At 44.4% G+C, this 16,354-nt stretch overlaps 1 protein-coding gene across 15 annotated transcripts in view; it reads right to left on the reverse strand.

The window, feature by feature from the left end:
- MTMR3 (myotubularin related protein 3) overlaps positions 1-16,354 on the reverse strand; it is a 64,138-nt gene that overhangs the window by 14,465 nt on the left and 33,319 nt on the right. For all 15 annotated transcript variants that reach the window (XM_079956453.1, XM_079956451.1, XM_079956463.1 and 12 more), the window contains 7 exons: positions 8,971-9,137; positions 6,965-7,061; positions 6,211-6,324; positions 4,763-4,968; positions 3,341-3,472; positions 1,387-1,498; positions 438-633 (listed from right to left, as the gene is read on the reverse strand). In XM_079956453.1, coding sequence (XP_079812579.1) covers positions 438-633; positions 1,387-1,498; positions 3,341-3,472; positions 4,763-4,968; positions 6,211-6,324; positions 6,965-7,061; positions 8,971-9,137 — 1,024 coding nt within the window. The remainder of the gene's footprint in view (positions 1-437; positions 634-1,386; positions 1,499-3,340; positions 3,473-4,762; positions 4,969-6,210; positions 6,325-6,964; positions 7,062-8,970; positions 9,138-16,354) is intronic.

A 16,354-nucleotide genomic window follows, 5' to 3' on the forward strand; every position in this document is an offset into this window, starting at 1 on the left:
GAGTTTACACACAGGTGGCACCCCAAGGGCCAGATCCATGTTTCTATCTCTGCCATCCTTAATAGCACCTCAAAATGATCCTTACCTCAAACTACCTATTTCATTCTCGGACACAAACTCACATTTCTCCTATGTACCCCGCCCCCCAAAAACCCTTCCGGCATTAAATCCATTTTATTTCATGCCAAGCCTATTCTTCAGCAGTTTGGAGGAAAGCACATGGATCAGGCGTGGGGGACCACTGGCTCTCCAGATGTTGCTCAATTACAATTCACATTAACCCTAGCAAGCATAGCCAATGGCCAGGAACAATGGGGATAGCAGCTGAGCAACATCTGGAAGGCCACAGATGCTCTTCTTTAGAAGAGCCACCACCATAAACCTTTCTAAATACGATTTAGAGGTCCCCCAACTGTGCTATTTCCCATGCCACGAACCTCGATGGTCCTGTAATATGGATCCAGCAGCAGCTTAGCCAGAGCCACTATCTGCGGGGTTCTGTCCCAGCCATCTGAGCAGTGCACCAAGACGGGCCGCTGATCTCTGTCCACTGCATGAACTACCAGAAGTGCCGATTTCAGAAGGACAGACAAATGTTGCAGCCATTTGGTGCTTTCCAGAGCTGACAGCCAGCTGCAGATCAACAAGGGAGAATAGTTTTGACCTCTCTGTTCTGTTAAAGTGAAGTTTGTAGGTTGAGCAAATTTCAGTAACAAGTGGAGGGTATACTTTTCCCCTTCTGCATCAAAAAGTACAAATCGCTTAAGTTAGTGGGTATCCAAGCCTCTATTTCCAGAAACCTTGGGGTGTCTCAGAAGCCTATCCAAGGTTCCGAAAGAGAACAGTAACAACAGGTAGGTTCCTCCTAAAGGTAAGCTTGCACATATGCCAACAATGCAGGAGTGTGTGTTGGCAGTATTCCGGGGCACCCTCCTATTTTGTGTGGGAAAACAGCAAAGGTCAATAGGTCTGGAGATAGATGGATTAAAAAAAAACCTAGGTTTTTTAAATTAAAAAAGCCAATATTAAATATATGTGTGTGTGCGTGTGTGTGTGTGTGTGTGTACACACACACACACACACACACACAAATAATTACAAATGTTAATTTTCTCTTATCTAATAACTAATCCAGCATTCACTAACCTGGTGCCTTCTAAATGGCCATTATGGCTGGGAATAATGGGGGCTGCAATCAAAAAATATCTGGAGGGCACAAGGTTGGTGGAAGGCATGCAAATGACTGCCTTTATTTACAATGACAAAAAGACGACTGAGGATTAGATTGTTTAAAAAGCAATACCAATGTGTGCTGGGAAGGGAAGATGTGCAAGGGGACAACAGTGTGTATAGGGGGAGCAGAGAGAAGGCGCACATGTCACTCACTTTCCTGGGTCCGGCATTTGTGTGCAGAGCAAACGCAGCGACTGAAAGCTCTTCCGAATAGAATGGATGTTTGCCATTCCCATAAACACTACTTCACAGTTTGGATAATACTCTGTTAAAAGCAGAAGATAAGGCACTTCAAACAAGGCAGAAGCGAAATGAATGAAGGAGCTTTACTGTAAAAATGAGCCAGCAGCAGCTGGGGCCTGTGCTAAGCGCTATTATCCCATCAGCCTCCTCTAGCCTTTGAGGTTCTCTCAGGCACACCAAACATCATGACAAAGGACGACTGTTATGACAGAATAGAGGGAGTTATTCTAACACAGTCTAAAGAAAACACATGAACTTACTGATCTACTGGACTGCTTGCTGGGAACAATGGTCTCTATCTATAGAAGTGGCTTGAAACTGATTGTTATCACCAGTGAACAGAAGTCAGACAACCCCCTTAGTTAGCAACATGGACATGGCAGTGGAGGAGTTGAAAAATAAGAGTTGTGTAGTGTCAGCATGCTCAGGACCTGTCTGGATATTAGCATGACAACAGTGGCACATTCTTCAGCCACTATACTCCTGAACCACTGCCAGGAAGCAACACCTGTAACTGTAGACATACAAGTTCAATTGTTTCCATGGGCTACTTTGTATGTAGGAATTTCAAGTATACGGATCCCAATACAGTGGTACCTCGGGTTAAGAACTTAATTTGTTCTGGAGGTCCGTTCTTAACCTCAAACTGTTCTTAACCTGAGGTACCATTATAGCTAATGTGGCCTCCTGCTGCCGCCACGCCGCCGCCACGCAATTTCTGTTCTCATCCTGAAGCAAAGATGAAGCAAAGTTCTTAACCCGAGGTATTATTTCTGGGTTAGCGGAGTCTGTAACCTGAAGCGTCTGTAACCTGATGTGTCTGTAACCAGGGTTACCACTGTACTTGTTTGGGATGGGTGACGTAGTTGCACAGAACTTTAAAAGTTTTTTGGTACGATTAGAATGCAGCCTGGAGGGTGGAAGTATGGGTTTATGCTGGACTTCTGTACCATCTTGCAATTTTTAAACAAATTACAATCATTAGGTCTTCATAAATAAGAGGCACCTGGCTGGTGCACCATGCAGTTTTTCACCATGTATTGGTTTGGGTGGATCAGCGAACTTATAAATGATGTCAAGCACATGCCATAATATTATAAACTTTTAAGCTGACATCTATTGCAGCTTTTGAATCATACAGAGAATCAGGGTGTCACTTGGAACATAAGTGTTTGGCCTCGTTATCAGACCCCTGGATAGATAGATCTCATTACTGTCTGCACCACACCAGTAGTGGCTCTACAGAAATTTAAGCAGATGTCTCTCTCAATTTTTCCCTTCCTTCCTCCTCTGCACATCAGGAGAAGGAATTTAAAAACTTCTTGTTTGCAATCTGCAACAACCTGGAGTTTCACCAATTTGGGTGAAACTAAAAATTGCTCTTTGTTACAAATTACAAACAGGGAAAGGGGTAGACACATGAGCCCAAAGCTACCTGCAACTTCTGCATTCTGTGGTGAAATTCAGATGCAACACTAAACACCATGGTTTAGTGAATTTGGCCATGCAGTGCAATTCCTTCACTTCCTTAAAACAAAACAAGGTGGGTTTAAAAAAGCTAATAAAAAACCCATACTTTTGATTAAAATCTGGTAAAGACTCCATGATCAAATACTGTAGTTTAGCTTTAGAGACTGGATCTAAATTGCAGGACAAAAGATGGCATCTTTCTCTTCTTAAGCAACAACCCCTTTGGATTTGAACATTTTTAGTATACACACCCCATTTCCAACCTCCTTGAATTAATGGTAGCTACTCTGGTAACCAAAATTTGATCTGGTTTAGACAAGGTCTCCACTCCCACTCCTTCTCTGCATGTGTAAACACCTTTGCACAATGCTCAGAGAACAGCACGGCTACTTACCTGGGCATTCACAGCCTCCCCCTTTGGCCCTGTTTGCCACCGCAGCTGCATAAGAGCGTGCATCCAAGATCAGAAGTTTCTGAGGCTGAATGGCTAGACTTTCTGCTCCTGAAGCGTTGGAGATGGAGGAATCTGAAGAAGAAAAGGAGAGAACAGCTTATTCTGCAGCAGTTATCGAAAAAGGGCACACTTGACACATGGATTATACGGCATCTTACATATAGAAGAGATCAAGAAAGAGAGAAGCAGAGGAGCTGATTTGACAGTGGAACATACTCCTCACGTCTAATTCCGGCACCAGCAATAGCTGATTCAACCTGGTTACAGAAGAGGGAGAAGTGAGGCCACAAGGCCCACCCCACCGGGCTGCCTAGAACCAACTGCCATTTTGCTTCTCCTTCAAACTGTCTCCTGCAGTTATCATTCCACCCTGTCATTATGTACACAGGAGGCCACTTTTTGTTGAATCTATGTAGCTCAGTATTATCTGCACTAACAGCAGCTCTTCAGGGTTTCAGGCAGAGAAATTTCCCAACCCTACCTGAAGATGCTGGAGATTCAACCTGGGACCTGTCTCGCCAGAGTGGTACATGCTCTAGTTATCTCTCACTTGGACTACTGCAATGAGCTCTATGTGGGGCTACCTTTGAAGGTGACCCGGAAACTACAACTAATCCAGAATGCGGCAGCTAGACTGGTGACTGCGAGTGGCCGCCAAGACCACATAACACCGATCTTGAAACACCTACATTGGCTCCCGGTATGTTTCCGAGCACAATTCTAAGTGTTGGTGCTGACCTTTAAAGCCCTAAACGGCCTCGGTCCAGTATACCTGAAGGAGCGTCTCCACCCTCATCGTTCTGCCCGGACACTAAGGTCCAGCTCCAAGGGCCTTCTGGCGGTTCCCTCGCTGCGAGAAGCCAAGTTACAGGGAACCAGGTAGAGGGCCTTCTCGGTAGCGGCACCCACCCTGTGGAACACCCTCCCATCAGATGTCAAAGAGAAAAACAACTACCAGAATTTTAGAAGAAATCTGAAGGCAGCCCTGTGTAAGGAAGCTTTTAATGTTTAATAGACTATTGTGTTTTAATATTCTGTTGGAAGCTGCCCAGAGTGGCTGGTGAAACCCAGCCAGATGGACAGGGTATAAATAATAAATTATTATTATTATTATTATTATTCTGTAAAGCAGATGCTCTACCACTAAGCTATGGCCCATCAATGACATGAGTGGCACCCTGGCTATCCTCCTCCCCCCACACCTCCTCCAAGGCAGAGCAGGCATCCAGGTGTCCTACACACAAGAGCACAAAGAGCTGCAGGTAAAAGGTTGAAATCCCTATCAGGGGGGAAACTGCCATTCGAACTCTATGGAGACTCCGAAATGCAACATGTGAGAAACAACGAGATAATCAAACTTACCAAATTCTACATCAGAGAGGTCTCCTCCATTGGAGAAATCTCTTGAACAGTTTCCATTCACTAGTTTACTGCTATTAGACTTGGAATCTGAGGCACAAGCTTTGGCCACTGACTGGACAAGATGTTCGTCATCAGCATTTCTCCAGCCCCACCAGCTGACCTCTGGCTGCCCACAACGGGAAATGACCGCCCCATTGCCCTGATGCCTATAGGAAACAGAAATGAAACAGCTAACAGTAGCCATCACAATAGGGCCCTAAGTGCAGGTAATGCCAGAGCAAATGCACAGTGACATAGGAATTGCCACCTTACTGTAGAATTCCAAAAGTAGTTTTGACTTTCTAAAGCAGAAATACTTTCTATGAAATACTGTTTCATAGGGCATTCTAATGTATGCCCTATGAAAACAGTATTTCATACTGAACTTCATTTGAATCAACATTTGTAATCAAAACGCAGCAAAAAAATGAAGTTAGGATTTAAAGAGATTTGTGTCAGAATACTCAAGAAATAAGTTTCAAAGTAACGGAACCAATAGATCTATGACCACTTATACCAGGGTCAGAATTTCAACCAGTTTTTGTTGATGCATATAAAATGTCTATAATGCAGAGATGTCTAGAACTGGGAGGCTGCCTGTTTAATCCTAAAGAGAGATCAGTGACAAACTGCCAAAGTTAATGATGATCAGCAGCTTCAGTACTTTAGTTGTGCCTTTTGTTCAGAAACAGGCAGTCCGTGAAGCCCATCTATAGTTTTATATAACCTGTGCTGTGTCCCAAAACAACCCATGTAGCCAACTATTATTATTACATTTCTAGACTGCTCGTCAAACAAAGTCCCCTGGGCAGTTTACAAATAAATCAAATAAAATCCAGTCAATAAAGCATTTCTCAAAACAAATGACATAAAAACTCAGAATTCAGTGCAAAATCAGGACCAAAAAAACACAACTGAAAACAGACCAGCAAGATAATTATTATAAAAACCAGCATCAAAATCATTAAAAGGAAAGCAATGTGCCCAGGTTTAAATACACCAAAACATAAGAGTAAAATTAAAAGGTAGAATATTTTGCACCTGATGCCAAAAAGGTCATAATCAAAGAAACAAATGGACTTCCCTGCAGAGACCACTTCACAACTGTTGGACTACAGAGACAGCCACCATTTATCCAATCATTCCTACACATCTTGAAGGGCTTGTGGGCTTTGCAGCAGGGCCAGCTGGAGTGAATCAAGGAACAAGTCCCAGCCAGCTGAGCTTACAGCTGAGCATCTGGGGTCAATGCTCCATAGCCCAAAGAAAGGCAAGTGAAAGATCAATGGTGTCAGTTTTGTAGTTCAGCATAGTTGCTAAGCTGCTTGATTAAGCAATCTGGCAAGGTGATAAAAAGTGCACACACCACTTTATATTCAATTTAATGGGTGCTTCAGTGCAGGCCTCACCTGTAAACCACAGCAGGGATGCGTTTCCAAGATCGGAAGCCTGCCACACTTTCCAGCTCTTTGTCTGTGATCCAAACAGGAACTATGAGTTCTTGAGGGTAGCTGCTACAGAGCCTGTGTGGGAAAAGGAGGACATTTTTTTAAAGCCATGCATGTATAGCCACAGCACTGGTTTCCTTCCATGGCAAGCTGTTAGCACCCTTCCAACATAGAAGCTCAAGGTGCAAAGTATTCTTTCCTTGTCTTCCCTTATTCCACAGTCCTTTGTGAGCACTACTTTCTCAAGAACAGAGCACTCGCCTAGGGAGAGCAAAAATGGTTTCCAAGTTGCCTGACACAGCCTTATATTACATGACCCAACCTTGCTGCTTGTTTATTCTCAGATGCTCCTGGGTCTTTTAAGGCCAGGAAGCAACTGGACAGGAGACCCAAAGTGTTTAGGTAACTTGCACTATTCATTTTAGCAGCCCTTTGAGGCTAGATGACAGATAGCAGTGTCTACATACATTCCATGAAACAGGCTTGCAGTGGTGTATGCAGACACTACAGAACTACAAAATGGCAGCTACATGGGGTGATCTATCACTGCTTTTCAGAGCTTTAAGGCTACTAAGAAACCCCACCTGCTCAGCAGTACCAGGATCTACAAGTGCATCCAACCACAGCAAGGGCTATGATATGCTCTGCTCCAAAATGCCTACTTCAATAAAAGTTAGGCTGGTGCCAGCTGTCTGCAAGCATCCACAGAACTTACTTGTACTTCTCGTTGATGTTGGAGATCCTCCAGGCATTGTTCATATCAAAACCCATCCGTTCAACCTCATTTTTAAATCTTGAACTTACATGTTCTCCTACAACAAAAGAAGACAATAGTAGAATGAAAAGAACTTAATAAGAGATGGCCCCAGTGATTTTGTCAAGAAATTAGGTAAAGGTAAAGGGACCCCTGACCATTAGGTCCAGTCATGTCCAACTCTGGGGTTGCGGCGCTCATCTCGCTTTATTGGCCGAGGGAGCCGGCATACAGCTTCTGGGTCATGTGGCCAGCATGACTAAGCCGCTTCTGGCGAACCAGAGCAGCGCACGGAAACGCCGTTTACCTTCCCGCTGTAGCGGTACCTATTTATCTCCTTGCACTTTGACGTGCTTTCGAACTGCTAGGTTGGCAGGAGCAGGGACCAAGCAACGGGAGCTCGCCCCGTCGCGGGGATTCGAACCACCGACCTTCTGATCGGCAAGTCCTAGGCTCTGTGGTTTAACCCACAGCGCCACCTGCGTCATGAAATTACAACAGTAGAAAATCTGCTTTGCTTATGCCAACCATGAAAATCTAAATTTAGTAACCATCTTTAGCGGTATCATGTTATTTTAATTGGCTCTGCACACAGTGATAGGTTAATAATCAGTTGTTTCCTGATTTTTAGCTGAAGACCAGTTAAGCTAAAGCCCCTTAAAGACTGGTTGGTATTTGCCTGCCCCATTCTAGTTTCAATGCACTTCTTCCCTTTGTAAAAAAAGCGCTCAGACAAATTTTATTATCAATTTGTACAATTAGGCTGGCCTGTTTGAGGAACACATGATGCTACTCCACAAGCAAAAGACGATTTGTAAACATTTGCTGGGGGAAAAGCTGGTTCTTTAATAGCTGCAAATATCCCGTACTAGTAGCTCAGTTGGAAGAGCATGCGAATCTCAGGGTCATGAGATGACACACATACCAACTTTCCCCTCACCAACGGATGGGGCCAAGAGTGTGCTTCACTTCAATTCTATGGTCTAAGGATAACTTGCAGTTAGAGCTAAGTCCCCTTTCTGGGTGGGAGGGGTTAAGTAAGCTTCCCTGAATATGATATAACCCCTCTGACTGTGGATCAGGTCCAAAGTTTTCACTGATCGTTGTGCAGCAGCAAAGCTCTCTTGGTGTATGCCAGAAAATTGCAATACTGACAGCTCTTCTCAGCAGCACCTTCATACCACTGTATAATTCTGGTCAACTCTCAACTGAGTAAGAGTTTGAATTCAAGAATTCTGCTCTGCAGAGAACTGCATATATCAATGTGAATTTGCAAGAGCAAGAATAAGTGAAACATCATTTGCATTGTAACTGGCTGTTTCTATTATGAAGATGGCATTAGCAGAAAGAACTGTTGGCTCTCACCTGAAAGGCAGTTCTCCATTACTATAAGAAGGTGGAGCCATAACCCAACCTGATGACCTTCTATAGTAATGGCATAAAGTGTAATAATAAATTTTTGTTTCTGCACATGCATACGTTATAGGCTTACGTCAAAAGAGAGGGGGAAGCACTTTATTACCACAAAATGCCTTCTCTCCATTTCAGCTTGTTGTTCCAGAGGGTCTGCAAAATGAGGCCAGAATATTCACCCATTATGAAAGAAGGCCAAACACATTGCCCTTGCTCTGGTTTGGCTTTGTGGCATCCCATAGTCAAGACTGAATGGATGCATGATGACATGGCATCCTAATGCTGCTTATGTAATACGCAATTGGCTTGAACTGCCTATGAAGAAGCCCATAGATAATATTAAAAATAGCAGGAAAGCTGTATGTTGGAGAAAGCAGCCACATACAATGAACAAAAAAAAAGGCAACTGAATAGTGGCAGCTTTAAAACTTATCCATTAAACCCTTCACTCCCTTAACCTTGAAAGTTTCCAAGGAAAAAATCCACCAGCACCTCAATCAATCGGAACAAGCTCATTTATCTCTACAACTACACAAAAAATGTCTGCATCGTACCTGGTCGACACAAATCACCATGCTGTTCTTTTTCACTAGCATATACCTCCATACACCAGGCGTGGTAAGCAAATGAAAAGAGATCCTCTATCTTTGAAGGAGGGCGGATGGCATTGTTCAGCCGTTTAAGCCACTCTTGACACTGCTCAAAAGTAGAGAACTGACATCTGTAAAAAAAATTAAAAAAAAAATTAAAGCCAGATAAAAATCTATTAATTCTCACCCAGAGAGATCCAAGCCACAGAAGCCAATGAAATCTTAGCTTCAAAGCAGACAAGAAGCGAGAACACACTGGCATTTGGCTTCAAAAGCTGCACTGTATATATTTTACGACAAGTGAACTCTAGTACGCAAAAATGCAAAGTTAATATCATTACCTCAAGATCATCCATTTATAATCTAGGGTTCTTTGCATAAACCTTCAGACCATAGCCATGGTTATCTAATTTTTTTTTTTTTAAGTTGAAGAAAGGCCATCACCACCTATGGCAGCAAGAAGCAAAATCATGCAAATGATAGATGAGAACAAGCCTTTTCTACCGTGGCTTCCCATCTGTGGCCTGCTCCCCTCCAGGGAGGCTCACCTGGTGCCTTCATTAGCTACCTTTAAGTGCCAGGCAAAATCATTTCTCTATAACTGTCAGGGAAGAGCTAGAAGTTTCCAGTTTCTCAGAAGGAGAAAGCATTCCCCAAGGGGGGAGGGAGAGCAGTAAATCTAATAGAAGAGAGCAAGAGGAACAACAGGGAGGGACCGGCTGTTCCCAGGAAAGGCAAGGGTTCAGTTCTAGCTCAGATTCGGAGGAGGGGAGATACAAGCCAGCTCTAGCCAGGAGGTTAGAAAAAAGAGCGGGGAAACAAAGGGCGCGTTCGACATTTTGAGAGTGGCTGGTCATGGAGAAGCAGAGCTCAGAAGGTATCTGAAAGAAGTGACTCTGAGGAATAATATTTAAGAACCGTTTATAAGATTGTTTTGTTAATACGCAATAAAAAGTTTTATAAAAGAACAGGAAGCGTTTGTGTGGTGATCTGAATAGGACAACGACCAGGCCTGACAGAATACCTTCTGCTCTGCGCCTCTTCACTATAAGTAAAGAAGGAGAAGCCAAAATGGAGGGAGCTGTGGCGCCAGTTGGGCAAGGAGAAACCCCAGCGCTCCAGCTAACATTACAGGACTTATGGCAACAGAACTGACAGTTGAAAAGTCAAGTCGACGTACTATCAGCAGCACTGGGAGAACATAGAACCATGTTGCAAGCGACGTGTGGGGATAGAGTGAGTAAAACATTTACTATACGTCCACGTAGCTTCAAGGGAGAAAGCTCTGAATACATGGCTTTCAAGACAGAAATTTCTTACAGGCTTCCGGGTTGGCGCCCCCCGGCAATGGCGGAGCTCCTCCGATCGGGAGGAACCTGCTCCATGGAAAGTTGGGTCTGAACCGCCACGGCGAAGGCGGAGACCCATTGAAATCACAGTCGGAAGAAGCTTGTGAACCTGGGATTCGGCTGGCACCTTTTGCACCTCCCCTACTCGCGGGGAAACCCTGTTTTGGGGATCCGGAGTGACGTGGGGTGAGCGGCGCGGTGCTTTGAATCAACCGCTTCTTTCACGGAGTGAAGCCGCATTGCTGTTGCCGGAGAGCGCTGACTTTTTCTTGTGGACAATTGGATTTTAAACAACAACCCGTGAGTAAAAAGGAAAATTGGATCTTTAAATATCTTAATTTGGCATCGAACGGGGAAGGTTCAAAACAGGAAGTCCGCCTTCCCCTTTTGTAAATAGACTGAAGCAAAGAGCTTACAAGTTAAGGTCTTGGAAAGTCTTATGTAAAGGATTAAACTTCCATCGATTGAAATTATTAGACCCCCCTTGGAAGCAGGAGAAGAGGGGGAAATTTTGGACTGTGTATCCTGCAGGAGAGAGTGATTAAAATTAAATTACCACTGCTCTGAACCTGGGAATGGGCTCCCAGTGATTGACGTTTCGGGAGAGTTTATTGACAGCGAAGAGAACGGATGCTGACAGTCAGTTAAATAAGAGAAATATATTGTTTCCATTGTCCGCTTCTGCGTTTAAAAGGGAGGAAAAGTATCTGAAAATTGAAACTATCTTTACTTTTTGATTTGTGTTGGAAAAGATTGATACAAGTGGAGACTGTTCCCCTCTAGAGGGAGCTTTTGAAACTGTTACAAGAGTGGAGCTGGGAAATCTCCAGCTGCTTGATAAGAACTGTGAGAACTACTTGAACTTCTCAAGTACTCTACAGAAAGCAGAGCGGGCAATGTACCAGGATGAGAGCGGCCAGAGCCCATGGAATTAGGAGCAGCCAGACCCCTCCCAGTTACTACCTCTTCCAAGGTAAGAGGAAATGCAGGGAGAGGAAGAGACATGAGACATTGCTTTGTCTGTGGAAAACCAGGGCATCTGGCACGACAATGTTGCAACCGTAAAGGATTGTCTCTATCTGGAGCAGACATGGGAGAAGACAATTGCCTGAAGGAACTGCATCAGGGAAACGAAGGTCCCCGGCTGGAAATGGGAGCTTGCAGCCGGGTGGAGGAGCAATAGAAAGTTCTCACGCGGAACCACCTATTCCAGGACTAACAGTGAAAGTGCAACTACAACTACCCAATGAACACAGGGTCCAGGTAGAGGCGCTGTTAGACTCAGGAGCGTCAGCAGATTTCACAGACCAGAAATTGGTACAGGAACACAAAATCACTTTGTTACCTTTGAATTTCCCACTGCGAGTGAAAACAATCGACGGCAGACCACTACTTTCAGGAGAAGTGACTTACGAGACTCCACCAATGAGAATGGATATGGGTAATCACTCAGAGACCAGGGCATTTCATGTGACCAAACTAGCTGGGCACCCGATGGTGCTGGGCATGAGTTGGCTCAATCGTCATAATCCGGTGATTGCCTGGCATCAAAGGTCTTTGGTTTTTGGTTCGATATATTGTATGACACATTGTTTGGGGCAAAAGGGAAAAATCTCGGTGGAAGTAATGGGAACAGAGGTAGCAGGGAAGTTGATGGGGAATGAAAGTGAGATTCCATCACAATATACTGCTTATCGGGATGTTTTTTGTGAAAAAGAAGCGGATAAACTTCCACCACATAGGCCCTATGATTGCAAGATAGATCTAGTCCCTGGGGCACAGTTGCCACCAAGCAAGATATATGCCATGTCAGAAGTAGAATCTGCAGCATTGAGGGAGTTCCTGCAAAAGAATTTGCAGAGAGGTTTTATTAGAGAATCCACGGCCTCTGGGGGTGCTCCCGTCTTTTTTGTCAAAAAGAAAGGGGAGGAAGGGGCACCGAGATTAGTATGTGACTTCAGAATCCTTAATAGCCAAATGAAGCCTCACGTGTGCCCACTGCCACGTATAGATGACCTCTTAGAAAGAGTAAGATCAGCCAAAGTCTTTACCAAGCTTGATCTACGAGGAGCATATAATCTGATAAGGGTCAGAGAAGGGAATGAGTGGAAAACCAGTTTTTGTACTAAGTATGGTGCATTTGAATTCTTGGTAATGCCTTTTGGCTTGCAAAATGGCTCAGGGGTATTTCAAACCTTCATCAATCACGTCTTAGCAGGTATACTGGATCAGGTCTGTGTCTCCTATTTAGATGACCTCTTAATATATAGTGAAAGTATGGAGGAACATGTAAAACATGTCACGCAGGTGTTAGAGAGATTGAGGACCAACAGGTTATATGTGAAGTTAGAAAAGTGTAAGTTCCACACACAAAAGGTGGAGTTCCTGGGATATTGCATTTCCCACGAAGGGGTGCACATGGACCCCAGTAAAGTTCAGGCAGTGGTGGAATGGGAGGCACCTAAAACTAAGAAAGATCTACAGAGGTTTTTAGGATTTGCTAATTTCTATCGTAAATTCACAGGTAATTACTCCAAAATCACAATGCCACTGACTGATTGTCTAAGAGGCAAGGGGCCATTCAGATGGTCTGAGGAAGCACAGAAGGCCTTTGATAAATTAAAGGTGGTGTTTGCTTCAGAAAAATATCTTATGCACTTAGATCCCAGTAAACGTATAAAGGTAGAAACTGACGCCTCTGATAGGGCTATTGGGGCCATTCTGCTGCAACAGGACAAGGGAGGGGACTGGAGACCCTGTGCATTCTACTCTAGAAAATTAAATCAATCAGAACAAAACTACACCATATTTGATAAGGAATTTTTAGCTGTGCATGCTGCCTTTAAAGTGTGGAGATATTTTTTGGAAGGGGCGTCACATCAGGTGGTGGTACAAACAGATCATAAGAATTTAGAGTATTGGAGAACTGCTAGACAGCTAAACCAAAGGCAAATTAGGTGGGCGGAGTTTTTTGCTGGGTTTAATTTTAGGATTGAGTACATACCTGGGCATCAAAACGTTCGTGCAGATGCGCTATCACACAAACCTGAGTATATGGAAGGGGAAGCACCTCCCAAGTTGCGAGAAATGCTGAGATCGGATCAGTGGGGGTGTGCAGCCGTAGTAGTGGACGGCAGGGAATTCCAGCGATTGACAGTAACAGATGAGTTTGCACAAAAGAAAATGGAGGAACTGAGAAAAGGTAGAGGGGAAGAGGAAGGTTTCAAGGAAAAAGGTGGATTGTTGTACAGGAGAGGGGTGCTGTATGTACCTGCAGGTGAACTAAGAGGTAAAGTGTTGAGGCAACATCATGATAACCTGACTGCACGACATTTTGGTAGAGAAAAGACCCTGTATCAGATCACATGGCAGTTCTGGTGGCCAAAGTTGAGGGAGGAGGTAACGCAATATGTAAGAGGTTGTGAATTATGTCAACGAGCCAAGGCACCCAGAGCAGCTCCCGCAGGGTTGTTCAAACCTATGCCCATGCCGGGAAGGCCTTGGGATGTGGTGTCTATGGATTTTATAACGGATCTACCGTCATCGCATAGGCAAACAGTGATCTTTGTGGTGGTTGACATGCTAACCAAGATGGCACATTTCATACCATGTGCCAAAATTCCAACCGCACAGGAAACTGCAAAGATGCTTTTAGATCATATTTTTAGGTTGCATGGTATGCCATCACAAATCATTTCAGATAGAGGGGCCCAATTTACATCACAATTTTGGAGGAGGTTAATGCAGTTACTAGATGTGGAGCTAAGCCTCACGTCGGCGAGACACCCGCAAACCAATGGGGAAGCTGAAAGAACGAATGCAACACTACAACAATATCTGAGGTGTTATGCTGGTTATCAGCAGAGCGGGTGGTTAGAGAACTGAGTCTAGCAGAGTTTGCGTATAATAATGCAATGCATGTGTCTACGGGCAGAGCCCCATTTGTGGCAAACTATGGCTTGCACCCAAGGGCATTCCCAGGTCAAGTGGAGCAGTTAGCAGTACCAGCAGCAGAACAAATGATAGAGGAGTTGAGGTGTATTCATGAGATACTGAAAGAGGATTTGGAAGAAGCTAAAGAGGCTTACAAGAGAGCTGCAGACAGGCACCGGCGAGTTGGGGAAGAAATCCAAGTAGGGAGCTGGGTATGGCTATCTAGCAAGGGACTACCAATACGAGGGAGGTGTAAAAAGCTAGAACCAAGGAGATTGGGACCTTTCCAAGTAAAGGCTCAAATTAACCCAGTCGCTTACAAGCTTCATTTGCCTGAAAATATGAGAATACACCCTGTATTTCATAGATCATTATTGTCAGTGTTTGTACCAGCGCATAAGTATCAAATTTCAAGGGAACCACCTCCTTTTCCCACCATGATGGGGGAAGAGGAGACCGAAGTGGAAGAGATATTAGACTCGAGAGTAAGTAGGAGGAAATTACAGTATTTGGTTGCATGGAAAGGGTTAGATGAGTCTGAGAACTCACGGGAACCAGCAGAAAAAATTAACGTTCCAGAATTGCAGAGAGAATTTCATAGAAAATATCCCCACAAGCCAAAACCCCATAACTGGCATCTTCAAGAAATTTTTGAAGAGACAGATAGCGAGGAAGAGGAGTTCATAGGGTTCGGTCCTTCAGAAACAGAGGAGAGTGAGGAGGAGGAAGGGGGGCTTAGGGAAGGGGGTGATGTCAGGGAAGAGTTAGAAGTTTCCAGTTTCTCAGAGGGAGAAAGCATTCCCCAAGGGGGGAAGGAAAGCAGTGAATCTAATAGAAGAGAGCAAGAGGAACAACAGGGAGGGACCGGCTCTTCCCAGGAAAGGCAAGGGTTCAGTTCTAGCTCAGATTCGGAGGAGGGGAGATACAAGCCAGCTCTAGCCAGGAGGTTAGAAAAAAGAGCGGGGAAACAAAGGGAAGGGCGCGTTCGACATTTTGAGGGTGGCTGGTCATGGAGAAGCAGAGCTCAGAAGGTATCTGAAAGAAGTGACTCTGAGGAATAATATTTAAGAACCGTTTATAAGATTGTTTTGTTAATACGTAATAAAAAGTTTTATAAAAGAACAAGAAGCGTTTGTGTGGTGATCTGAAGAGGACAACCAGGCCTTTGCCTGATTAAACATTCAATGACCTTTTTAAAGTTCATGATGGTTTTGTTGTTTTTTTATTACGTATTTTCTTATTTTGTATTTTTATGTTGTGAATCGCCTTGCGATCTTTGGACGAGGTGTGGTACACAAATGTAATAAATAAAAACAACAACAATTAGTGAAAATGAACACACAATGAAATAAGCTGTTTCAGCTAATCTGAGGCACCCACGATTGATAAAAGGTAAAGGTAAAGGTACCCCTGCCCGTACGGGCCAGTCTTGACAGACTCTGGGGTTGTGCGCCCATCTCACTTAAGAGGCCAGGGGCCAGCGCTGTCCGGAGACACTTCCGGGTCACGTGGCCAGCATGACATCGCTGCATTCCAAAAGCATGACTTCTGCTACAGGTATATTAGTAGGCTGCCTCTGTATGTGTGTGTGTGCGTGTGTGTGTGTGTGTGTGAGAGAGAGAGAGAGAGTGTGCATGTGTGTGCACGTGTTTCAATTCCACTAGATAAGTGTTGTTGGATTCCGACTCTTATCATCCCCAGCCAGTTTAGTCTTTGGTCAGGGATGATGGGAGATGTAGTCCAACTACACTGGGATCACACCAGGTTGAAGAACACTGCCTCAGAAAAGGTTACAGCTGAGAGAGCATCCATTATTAGCATCCTCTTCATCACCCTCTATATTTATTTATTGTCATTAAAGGTAAAGGTACCCCTGCCCGTACGGGCCAGTCTTGACAGACTCTGGGGTTGTGCGCCCATCTCACTTAAGAGGCCAGGGGCCAGCGCTGTCCGGAGACACTTCTGGGTCACGTGGCCAGCGTGACATCACTGCTCTGGCGAGCCAGAGCCGCACACGGAAACGCCGTTTACCTTCCCGCCCCACGATTGATAGAGATGGATAATTT

This window comes from Podarcis cretensis, assembly GCF_951804945.1.
Source record: "Podarcis cretensis genome assembly, chromosome: 16".
Taxonomy (NCBI): Eukaryota; Metazoa; Chordata; class Lepidosauria; order Squamata; family Lacertidae; genus Podarcis; species Podarcis cretensis.